This window comes from Xyrauchen texanus, chromosome 38 (assembly GCF_025860055.1).
Source record: "Xyrauchen texanus isolate HMW12.3.18 chromosome 38, RBS_HiC_50CHRs, whole genome shotgun sequence".
NCBI classification, from domain to species: domain Eukaryota; kingdom Metazoa; phylum Chordata; class Actinopteri; order Cypriniformes; family Catostomidae; genus Xyrauchen; species Xyrauchen texanus.
The window spans coordinates 29,198,980-29,211,279 of NC_068313.1; the positions used below are offsets into that span (position 1 = coordinate 29,198,980).

General features: G+C 37.2%; 1 protein-coding gene across 1 annotated transcript; it reads left to right on the forward strand.

The window, feature by feature from the left end:
- Positions 1–458: 458 nt before the first annotated feature.
- On the forward strand, positions 459–7,516 carry LOC127631467 (transmembrane protein 106B-like). Its single transcript, XM_052109587.1, has 8 exons — positions 459–550; positions 1,230–1,422; positions 1,693–1,756; positions 2,836–2,995; positions 3,388–3,528; positions 4,600–4,649; positions 4,748–4,801; positions 4,893–7,516. The coding sequence occupies exons 2-8, from the start codon at positions 1,242–1,244 to the stop codon at positions 5,011–5,013; spliced, it is 771 nt and encodes a 256-aa protein (XP_051965547.1). The 5' UTR covers positions 459–550; positions 1,230–1,241; the 3' UTR covers positions 5,014–7,516.
- The last annotated feature ends 4,784 nt before the right edge of the window (positions 7,517–12,300 follow it).

Sequence of the window (12,300 nt, forward strand, 5' to 3'; positions counted from 1 at the left end):
GATTACCGATTAAGTGTAAATATCTGTTAAAAATATAAAATCAAGTGTTGGTCTATCCCTGGTTGGGAATCTTGTGGAACACCCGAAGGTTGAACAGATTGAATACGTTGATGTTTGAATAATTTTTGTCTAAAAGGCACAAGCATTACTTGTTTCAGTGCTTAAATACAGTAACATCACTGCTTAAACATTTCATTATCATAATCTCGCAAAGAAAACAATCCACATGCTTGCAGCTCTCAGTCACGGCCTTGGACTAGCTTTGCGACCACTAATAAAGACAAGAGAGGTGTGGCTTTAAAGGTTACGTGAATTTCCCACCTGTTTTCCGACAAGACCCACCTCATATGACACAATTGGCTAGTGAAAATGACATACATAACTCTCATCCAATAATAGGACGTCTAAAACGTAAAGACTGCCCACTGATTAGAACAGGAGGCGGGGCTTGTCGGAAAACGGGTGGAGAAGAGAACAACACGGTTGTGACACAGAATACGACATTACTGCAACGGTTGTTTCAAGAGGCCAAGAGAGCCCCGTAAAGAAGGTAAAATAATGAATACATTTTTTATTTGAAACATTAAAGTAAGTGTAAGTTATATTATTAGGCATATTACCAGTTTTTTAGTTCCATTTGAATTGACAGCAGCAGCGTCGCGTGCGTGTTGTTATTAATGCTGATTAAAAGCCTCGATATTATTGTATTAAGGTGAGATCAAGTTAATGCAATTGCGTGTGTATTGTTTTATAGCATCAGTGTTGCACCTGATCAAGCAAGAGAACACGGTGCCGTCGATGGTACACGGTGTTCCCGTATCAGCTGTTATCATTTGCATGCATATGTGTTTACCAACAGATAGAAAGCAGGTTCGCCAGGTTAAAGTCTTCAGAAGATATATTGTTTAGTAGTGGAAAATCAGAATACTTTGATATGCATGCACGATTGTATAAACAGAAAATCTATTGTTTACTGTGTAATGGCAATTCTAGCTAATGAGATATTAATTTGTTACGATTTATGCACAGACCTTGGGCCCTGATTGTGTAATTGAAAGTGCTTGATGAATGTAACAAATGCATGTACAACATTTGTCTGCTTTTCTGTGTTTTTTAAACCAACTGTTTGATCATAAAAAAGACTGCACATTAATACTTTCAGTCATGTGGAAGAGATGACTTGCATAACAATGCATTTAATTACAAATATGTTGGTATTTGTCTTGAAGGCAGGTCCAACCATGGGAAAGTCACTCTTTTCCCTGCCAAAACAAAATGAGGATCAGAAGAGCCTGACCGAAGACTCTGAGTCTCACACGGAGGACGATAAACATGATGTGTCACAGTTTCCATATGTTGAATTCACAGGCAGGGACAGTGTCACCTGTCAAACTTGTCAAGGGACAGGGAGGATACCAAGAGGTAAGAACAGATCTATCTATCTGTCTGTCTGTCTGTTGCCCCATTGAAGGAATGTTAAAAAGTTGTTATTTAAAAATAAATACACAATTTTTATTGTTATTATTAATATAATTCATTTTTTACTTCAAAATGGCATTTCCTTTAAATCAGAAAGAAAAAAAAATATGCTTAAGACACTATGTATATAACAGTGTGCTAAGGATATTAATACATTGCTCTCGTAGAATAAAATAAGTTTATTTATATGTCCTGTCCTGAATATTTTCATAGACCAAGAAAACCAGCTGGTTGCATTGATACCATACAGTGACCAAAGACTGAAGCCAAGACGAACGTAAGTTCTGCATTTCAATCAATATCTTTTCCATTTGGATGGATGGATAGATAGATAGATCTATACACTTGGGAATTATTTTTTCCCTCGATGATGGTAAGCGGTCCAGGCCCTGAAGCAGCCCCAAATCATGATGCTCCCTCCATCGTACTTCACATGTTGGTATGCAGTACCCTTTATATGCCATATGTAGTGGTGCATGTCCTTCTCAAACAGATGAACAGATATGCTAACCAGTTCCAATGACTCCTTTAAGTCTTTAGCTGTCAGTCACTCCCCTTTTCTTTTCTTTCTTTTTCTTTTTTTTTGAGCATTCTGCAGTGTGCCCTTTGAGTCATCTTGGCTGAGTGACCAATTCTAGGGAGAGTACCCACAGTACTAGATCGTCTCCATTTATAGACAGTTTGTCTAACTGTGGGCAGATGAATGTCTAAGCTCTTTGAGATAACTTTGTAACCCTTTCCATCTTCATGCAAAGAAAAATGTCTTGATCGTAAGTCTTATGAGATCTATTTTGTGAGGCATGGTCCATGTCAGCAGATGCTTCTTCTGAAAAGCAAACTCAAAATGTTTTAGTGCTTTTTATAAGTCAAAGTTGCTCTAACCCACACCTCCAATCTCATTTCATTAATTGGATGCCAGGTTTGCCAACTCCTGGCTCTAATAAGCTTTTGTTGATGTCATTAGCCGTGGGGTTCACATACTTTCCAACCTACACTGTGAATGTTTGAGTGATGTGTTCATTATGTGCAAGAAAAAAAACTATAATTTGGTGTGATATGTTAAAACAGGTTGCGTTTGTTCATTATTGTTATGAAGAACAAACCAGATTGTAAGACAAATGTATTCATTAATGCAGGTAATTCCAAAGGGTTCACATACTTTTTCTTACCACTGTACATTATTATGAGGTGGAAAATTAGTTAAAGCAGAATTATGCTGACTGTGGACTGGACTTTGACTCTACAGCTCTATAGGTACTGTTTAGATACTGTATAGGTCTCAAAACATGAGTGGTCAACCATTTGCAGAGACTCCGCCTGACTCTTGTCTGTTTGTCTGTTCTTGCACTATGACAGGACGCTGTATGTGTTCGTGTCAGTCTTTGTGTGTTTGCTGCTTTCCGGTCTGGCCGTGTTCTTCCTGTTCCCCCGGACAATTGATGTCTCCTACGTTGGCGTGAAGTCAGCCTACGTAACTTATGATAGAGACCAACGAATAATCTACTTAAATATCACGGTAATTTCTATAACACCATTTTTAAGTTTTGTTTGAATATGTTAACCAAGTAGGGCTTAAATCCCTTTCTAATGCATTCTCTTTTAATGTAACAGAAAAATTGGACTTAATAAATATATGGTTAGTAAGGTTAATAGGAATGAATAGAACAGAATGCAAGTGTCTCGAGACATGAAAGTTCTAGTTTTTAACTTCACAGAGCGGCTTCATTGAAAACAGATGCTGAAAAAACAGCGAGACGTGGTGCAGGGTCAAAGATGTCCATCTAGTGCATATTTATATAGAAAAACAGTAAAAATAAAACAGTGCAGATGGACAGAAACACAACTAACTAAGACTGTTGTCATACTTTGATTGAATTTTATTAAATATCAACATGTTTTCTCTCTCAGAATACTTTAAACATCACCAACAATAATTACTACCCGATACATGTGGCCAACATCACAGCACAGGTGCAGTTCTACAAGACTGTCATCGGAAAGTCTCTCATCAGTAATATCACCACTATTATCCCGCTGGATATGCGACAGGTGTGTTATTTTACTAAGATATCTGGTGTAAAATCGTACTTTTTGGTTCATTGCATTGTAACGATAACTTTAGGAAATCACCGCAGCCAAAAAAGTCTTCCGTCATCGTTTCTGGGCATGCATGTCAATACGATGTTTACTTGAGCATGCTCATCTACAAAATAGACTAAATAAATGTGCAAAATACAACTATATCAAAGGATTAGCTTAAAGGGATAGTCTTAGCTTAGAAAGAAAGTCATACGGGTTTCGAAAATGAGGGTAAATTATGGCAGACATTTCATTTTTGGGTGAACTATCCCTTTAAGAAATGCCTGACTGTTTTGGTTTTGACTTAAATGAAAATTGTCTCATCATTTACTCACCCTCATGCCAGACATGTATGACTTTCTTTCTTCTGCTGAACACAGACACATTTTTTTAGAAGAGTATTTCAGCTCTGTAGGTCCATACAATGCAAAGTCAACAGGGTCCAAAACTTTGAAGCTCCAAAAAGCACATAAAAGCAGCATAAAAGTAATCCATAAGACTTCTATCCTAAGAGTTCTTTTATTTTTGGCGATTCACATTCTTTGTGAATATCGCCACCTACTGGGCAAGGAGGAGAGTTTATAATAAAAAAGGACTTGCATTTTGATCTGTTTCTGACCCACGTCTATTAAATCGCTTCTGAAAATATAGATTTAACCACTGGAGTTTTGTGTATTACTTTTTCAGGCCTTTATGTGCTTTTTTGGAGCTTTAAAGTTTTGGCACCCATTCACTTGCATTGTGAGGACCTAAAGAGCTGAGATATTCTTCTAAAAATATTTATTTGTGTTCTTCAGAAGAAAGAAAGTCACACACATCTGGGATGATATGAGGGAAATTACATGATGAGAGAATTTCTATTCCTTTAAATATTTACTAATAATGAGGATAAGCACAAGATTTCTCCATGCCCAATATATTACAATAACAGATAGAAAGAAAATGACCATTGTCCTCCCAATATACTGGTAGTTGTTTATTCAGTCACATTTGACTTATTTTAGATTACAACTGTTATCAATTTCATTGTCTCATTTTTAGATTGATTACACTGTTCCCACCATCATAGCCAATGAGATGAACTACATATTGTGAGTATTTAACAATCTGGCCTCATCTCTATATTGACTCTCATAAGAAGTATGCAATAATTTGTATGTTATGATTGACTTATATTCTGTTTTTACAGTGACTACTGTACCATGCCGTCAATAAAAGTGCATAACATTGTTGTCATGATGCAGTAAGTATTATTTATCGGGTCGGCAAAACTACATTTACGTTCTATATCTCAACTCCACCTAACCCTGTAATTAAAATGTGTTTCCCTTAAGGATGACTGTAACCACTGTGTACTTTGGCCACGCTGAGCAGATTTCGCAGGAAAAGTACCTGTACGTGGACTGTGGCTCAAACACAACCTTCTCTCGTGGACCAATGAGTGTTATACAGTGATGCTCTTCTCCATGACTTCTCATGTGTTGGTACAGAATCGACCTGCTATGTCCTTAGCATTAACTGTGGCAGAAGATGGCAATATCTGCATTGATCAGAGCAACTTAAAACCAGAGAGTGGATGATTATTTCACTGTTATTATTCTTTAGAGCCACACTGAAGGATTTGTTTGGATAGCTAGATGCACTTTGGTTTATTTTAGAATATAGGATGGAGGCAAGCAACAGGATATTCATATGGGGGTATTTACACTTGGTCATTTCATACCGATTTGCTGATTTGATTGCTATCTGTAAATAAGTGTAAATGCCCTCCAAGATGGATATAAATCTGATCACTCAAAATGCATTCTATTCAAAACTCGGTCAACTGTAAATAAATCTGGCTGTTCAAGCCACATTTGTAAACTTCAATCCGCTCAAACAGTGCTACAACAGCATAGGGAAAATGTGAAACATAACAGATGTTACCGAGTATTTACATAAGGCTTGCGTCGCACTATAAATAATAACAAATTAAGGGTGTGAACTAACTAAGACTGCTGTTAGATTCAGAGACAGAACATTTTTTCTTCATTTATTTGATGCAGATCGCTGAAGAAACTCAAACTAAACACAGACAAAAAGTGCCACTGACGCGCATGGACATATCTTAACTACATCAAGCCCAGAGGGAAAAAATACACAGTGCATACACACAGATACCCTTGTGCGGGGCAAATTCACTTCATCACATCTTTTAAATTCACTGCTCTGCATTTGCATAATCACTAAAGTGAACACCGTTTTATTTGCATTTAGCGCAGGAACTAATGATCGGATTTACAGTATATCTGTTTGGCGGAGACACGTTTATGTGTCCAAGTGTAAACGAAATGTGCTTATTCAACCGGACAGCAATTTGATCAGAAAAAATGCATGTAGCGACCAAGTGGAAACACCACCTTTTGGGCTGCAAACACATGATTCACTTGGACTCCTTTAATATTTTGTGTTTGTTTATCTTTCTTTTTTGTTTGTTTGTTCATGTGAATGTTGTAGGTTTAAACAGTATGCTGTGATTTTTAATGCATTAAAGGGATGGTTCACTAAAAAGTAAAAAATCTGGAATTATCTACTCACCTTTGATGTTCTTCAAAACCTGTATGACTTTCTTTCTTCTGTGGAATGTAAAAGGAAGTTTTAGGCTGAATCTTAGAGACTCACAGTTTTAGTTCCCATTGACTGTCATTGGATGGGAAAGATCAGTCAATTTTCTTAAAATATTTTCCTTTTGAATTCCATGGATGCAATTAAAACAGCTTACTGGTTTGGAACGACATGAGGGTGAGTAAATGATGACAGAATTTTCAGTCATGCACATATTCTATTATTCACCTTTTAAAAGTGAGTATTTAGTGGATGTAGTGTTTTTTTATGATGTGAAGTTGCTTGGCAACTTAGGCTCCAGCATTTAGGAGGTCACAGGGTTATGAGAATTTCACTTAGATTCATTTTGGGGATTTCTTTAGCCTCCCAAATGGTGTCTTTGTTTTGATGAAGCTGAAGTATGTAACATTTGCTGTTTTAAAATACTTTCTCCTATCCGCTTAATATGCAGAAACAACTTTAATTAAGCCATTCATAGGTTCATTTTCTCTAAAACAGTAAACACTTGGTCTCTGTGGTGCTATGAAAATCCTGTTTATTTTGAGCGACCCGTTACAAACACAGTGACATTGACTCGACCAATGGTGTGAGTTTGGAGTGGGACTATCTCTTCATTTGATCGATGGCTGTTATTCGGAAAGCTGAAAACAAAGTTAATTTTTGCTATTCCATTTGGTGGCGCAGAAATTATATACTTCGGCTTTAAATCTTCTTTAAATCTATAAAGGAATTCTGTTCAAAGGGGATGTCTAAAAGAAGGTCTGTGTGATTAACAATGGTAGAATGATGTACCACACGTTTCTAAATTAGGAAAAGACACTGTGAATCCTAATCCCACACCTACTTTTTTTAAAGTGGGTAATTCTTACACCAGTACCAAACTGAACACGGATCATGTGACGTAATTAAATAAAAAAATATTTTTTTTACTCTTTAGTGGAACTGAGAAATACCATATTAGGGAAATGAATACCCTGATATCAGCCTCAGTCCAAACAAAATTAAAAAGGGGGAATGGAAAAAGAAATTGTGGGGGAAAAAAATGATTTGAAAGAAGTTTTGTATTAAGAAATGACCGTTTTTTTTATTGAGATCAATGCTTTTTTTTTGATGTAGTTTGCAAGGGCAACCTGTTGCTTTGCAAGAAATTCTCTTTATTGTAATTTTGTCCCTCATGCTTCTTGGGTCACTGGATACCCACCATATTTTTTTCCCTTGACTTTGAAGATTACAATGTAAAACTTAGATGTTTTTCTTTCACTTTTAATTGTACTTTGCTTGTTTATGTTGGAATTGGTCTTTAACATTATTTCTTTTGAATGGATTAAAATTGTAAGATGAAACAATAAAACTGAATTTCTTTTATGAAATTTGTGTCCATGTTTTCTTTTATCATGTCATCAAAATGAGACCAATTGAATACTTTTTCCCATCCTTAAACAATTTTGTTCTTTAGACTATAATTACATTGGTAAGTTCTGAACAATACAAATGAGCAACATACCGTACCTACAGTAATCATGTAAAAATTACTTTGTTGAGTAATCTGAAATAATACTAATAGTGTTAACTTTTACTAGTAAAATATTTGTAATATATACAATGTATATATATATGTGTGTATATATATATATATATATATATATATATATATATATATATATATATATATATATATATATATATATATTAGTCGTAAATAAAGAAATACAACAAATGTTTATAAAATTAACAAGTAAATAAATGTCATAGATAAATAAATAAAATATTTTTTTTTCTCAGCAAAATGATACAATTTTCTTGAAATGGGTCACCAGTATGCGTCTGCGTATGTGCCAGTGTTTACATTTTGTTCTTAGGGAAATACTGCATGTGTATATATAGATGGATGGATGGATGAATAGATAGATAGATAGATGGATGGATGGGTGGATAGATATCGTGGCAGAAACTGGTGGTGTAATTGTCACAATATTCCACAAGAGGGCGCTTATATCACAATTAGATGATGCTTATCACACAACACTCAATACAAAACATGAGTCTACATCATATTAACAAGATATTGTGAGCCCAGAAATTATACATTCATTGTATATTTATAAATATTAATTCATATATGATCTTTTTCTTTAGTGTAATGTAACTTTCAATGAATAGCGTATTTTTTTCTCATTTGACATATAAATAGTCGTAAATAAAGAAATATAACAACTGTTTTATTTAAGTTTAAAATTAACAAGTAAATAAATGTTAGGGAAATATTGCACATCTGTTGATGTCATTTAAACTCATGTTTGTTTCCTCTCTGGTTCCACATTAATGGCCCTCTAAAAGAGCATGATATGTTTTTCATGCCCTGATTAACCAAGAATGAACCACTCATTTCAGACAGATAGAGTTACAGTGCAGTATTTTCCTTCATCTGAAAGAAAAAACCTGTAAGTTTGACATCTGCTGTATGTTCCAATCAAACCTGAACAAGCAACGGATATTAGCCGATATAAAACAAAGGGCTGTTTTTAAACATCGCCGTGATAGCCACAACCATCTAGGCATTGCATTCATTTTTCAATCCACGGACAATTTTGTGAATGAAAGGGGGAAATGCTAGTTTTAGTCTGAAAACGTTGAGCTGGAATTTCATTAAGGATGAGGGAAATTCTCAATACATCTGCATTCCTCACATTTCTTGGGATCAAACTGACTAAAATATATGTGAGGACAATTATTTTAAACAACAATAGCATAGACATGGGGATATGTTAGCCGCTGTGACCATTCACTTTCATTTCTTCTTTCTGCTAAAAGTGACTAGTGACTAAGACTGTCATTCTGCCTAACATAAACTTTTTGTGTTCCAGAAAAGAAAGAAAGTCATACGAGTGGACATTCTATAGGCAATTTTTGGAACAAAACTCAAACTATGATGTGTGGTGCCTTGTCATTTTCCGCGGCCCGTTCAGCATAACGCGGCAGCCCGTTTCAGCATTCGGTCCCGTTCGGCCCCTTTTCGCTGCCGGCCCACCGGGAGAAGTCCCGGCTCTCCCTATGGCCAGTCCGCCCCTGCACACACCACTCAAAAACACACATTCCTCACTTAGTCCTTTCCCAGCTGTTGTATATTGCAGTACTGTGTCTCTCCAGCAGGGATACATGTGAGCATGGTACAACATTCTGTCCAAAGACACTTTCCCCTGCAGTCTCAGTCATTCTGGTTGCTTGTCAGAGAGTGGATATTAAAATGGGAGTGCTTTGCTGTACTTACATGCAGCTCTTGCTGGTTACACTGGCCACTCTTACTGGGATGGGAGGGTCCAATAGGCCCCGTGGGGTGGCTCTGCCATTTGTCTTTGATCCCAAAGCAACGTGTGACCCACCTTGTAAACATGCTGGCATCTGCATCCGAAACAACCTGCTTCTGCACAAGAGGATATGAGGGATAGACATGCCAACATTTTTTTTATTAACAATAGGTTTTGCCTACATTGTGGAGACCAGTCAACGGTCCCCACAAGGAAACTCACACACACACACACACACACACACGTAGTGTTTCCATGTTTTATGGGGACTTTCCATAGACATAATGGTTTTTATACTGTACAAACTTTATATTCTATCCCCTAAACCCAACCCTACCCCTAAACCTAACCCTCACAGAAAACTTTCTGCATTTTTACATTTTCAAAAAACATAATTTAGTATGATTTATAAGCTGTTTTCCTCTTGGGGACCGACAAAATGTCCCCACAAGGTCAAAAATTTCGGGTTTTACTATCCTTATGGGGACATTTGGTACCCACAAAGTGATAAATACACGCTCACACACACACACACACACACACACACACACACACACACACACACACACACACACACACACACACACACACAAACATTACACTCTCAAAACACTCTAGAGTTTTAGGGCACTGATGCACACGCCATTCTCATTTGACCACAGAACTAGATCTCGTTTTTGTCCACAGAACTAGATCAGCAGTTAAAGAAATACTCAAACCAGCCCATCTGGCACCACAAAACATGCCACAGTCAAAAATTCCAATTCTGATGGTTGATGTGAATGTTAACTGAAGCTCCAGACCCGTATCTGCATGATTTTATGCACTACACTGCTGCCACACGATTAACTGATTAGATATGTAGTTAGATATGAATATGTAGGCGTACAGGTGTTTCTAATAAAGTGCTTGGTGTGTGTAACTATACAGTATAACTACACTCACCTAAAGGATTATTAGGAACACCTGTTCAATTTCTCATTAATGCAATTATCTAATCAACCAATCACATGGCAGTTGCTTCAATGCATTTAGGGGTGTGGTCCTGGTCAAGACAATCTCCTGAACTCCAAACTGAATGTCAGAATGGGAAAGAAAGGTGATTTAAGCAATTTTGAGCATGGTATGGTTGTTGGTGCCAGACGGGCCGGTCTGAGTATTTCACAATCTGCTCAGTTACTGGGATTTTCACGCACAACCATTTCTAGGGTTTACAAAGAATGGTGTGAAAAGGGAAAAACATCCAGTATGCGGCAGTCCTGTGGGCGAAAATGCCTTGTTGATGCTAGAGGTCAGAGGAGAATGGGCCGACTGACTCAAGCTGATAGAAGAGCAATTTTGCCTGAAATAACCACTCATTACAACCGAGGTATGCAGCAAAGCATTTGTGAAGCCACAACACGCACAACCTTGAGGCGGATGGGCTACAACAGCAGAAGACCCCACCGGGTACCACTCATCTCCACTACAAATAGGAAAACAGGCTACAATTTGCAAGAGCTCACCAAAATTGGACAGTTGAAGACTGGAAAAATGTTGCCTGGTCTGATGAGTCTCGATTTCTGTTGAGACATTCAGATGGTAGAGTCAGAATTTGGCGTAAACAGAATGAGAACATGGATCCATCATGCCTTGTTACCACTGTGCAGGCTGGTGGTGGTGGTGTAATGGTGTGGGGGATGTTTTCTTGGCACACTTTAGGCCCCTTAGTGCCAATTGGGCATCGTTTAAATGCCACGGTCTACCTGAGCATTGTTTCTGACTATGTCCATCCCTTTATGGCCACCATGTACCCATCCTCTGATGGCTACTTCCAGCAGGATAATGCACCATGTCACAAAGCTCGAATCATTTCAAATTGGTTTCTTGAACATGACAATGAGTTCACTGTACTAAAATGGCCCTCACAGTCACCAGATCTCAACCCAATAGAGCATCTTTGGGATGTGGTGGAACGGGAGCTTCGTGCCCTGGATGTGCATCCCACAAATCTCCATCAACTGCAAGATGCTATCCTATCAATATGGGCCAACCTTTCTAAAGAATGCTTTCAGCACCTTGTTGAATCAATGCCATGTAGAATTAAGGCAGTTCTGAAGGCGAAAGGGGGTCAAAAACAGTATTAGTATGGTGTTCCTAATAATCCTTTAGGTGAGTGTATAATTAGATTGATTATTCAACATTTCATTGTTTTATTTGATTACAAATGAACATTTATATATTGTGAATGTCTGGTTGATTTTTGTACTAACGGATTTTGCAAACCCCTCCTCTCCATCCAGATGGACACTTTTCTGGCATCTCTTGCATGTGTATCCTTCAGGACAGGAGCACACATTATTTCTCATGCACTGGCTTCTGCTTTTACACAGCGGATTACAAAGAGCTTCAAAACACAACACACACAAATAAAGTAATATCATACTTTGATGATCACATCATTATTTACAGCAAATAAAACATTTTCATGAAAAGAGTTGGTATCAGTAGAGTTGTACCTATCTGGCACTGTGAACATTAGAAGCCGCTGGGACAAGCACAGATGTTAGGTTTACAAGTCCTCCATTTAAACACACAGGCTTACAGTCAGCTGAGAGCAAAAACAATCAGGGACATTTACATTTATTATATATACATTTTTAAGGTTTAAAATTAAAGTACTATGCAGAAAAAAGCCTTTTACTTGGCTTTACATGTGTATAGATCATTCAGATGTCTCTGTGTCTTGCCAATTATCTTAATGGCTTCATTTACAATCTTGGTTAGCTTGACCCTGTTTTTAACACTCAAATTACCATACCACAATACAGGTATAAAAGGAGCTGGCTGCAAC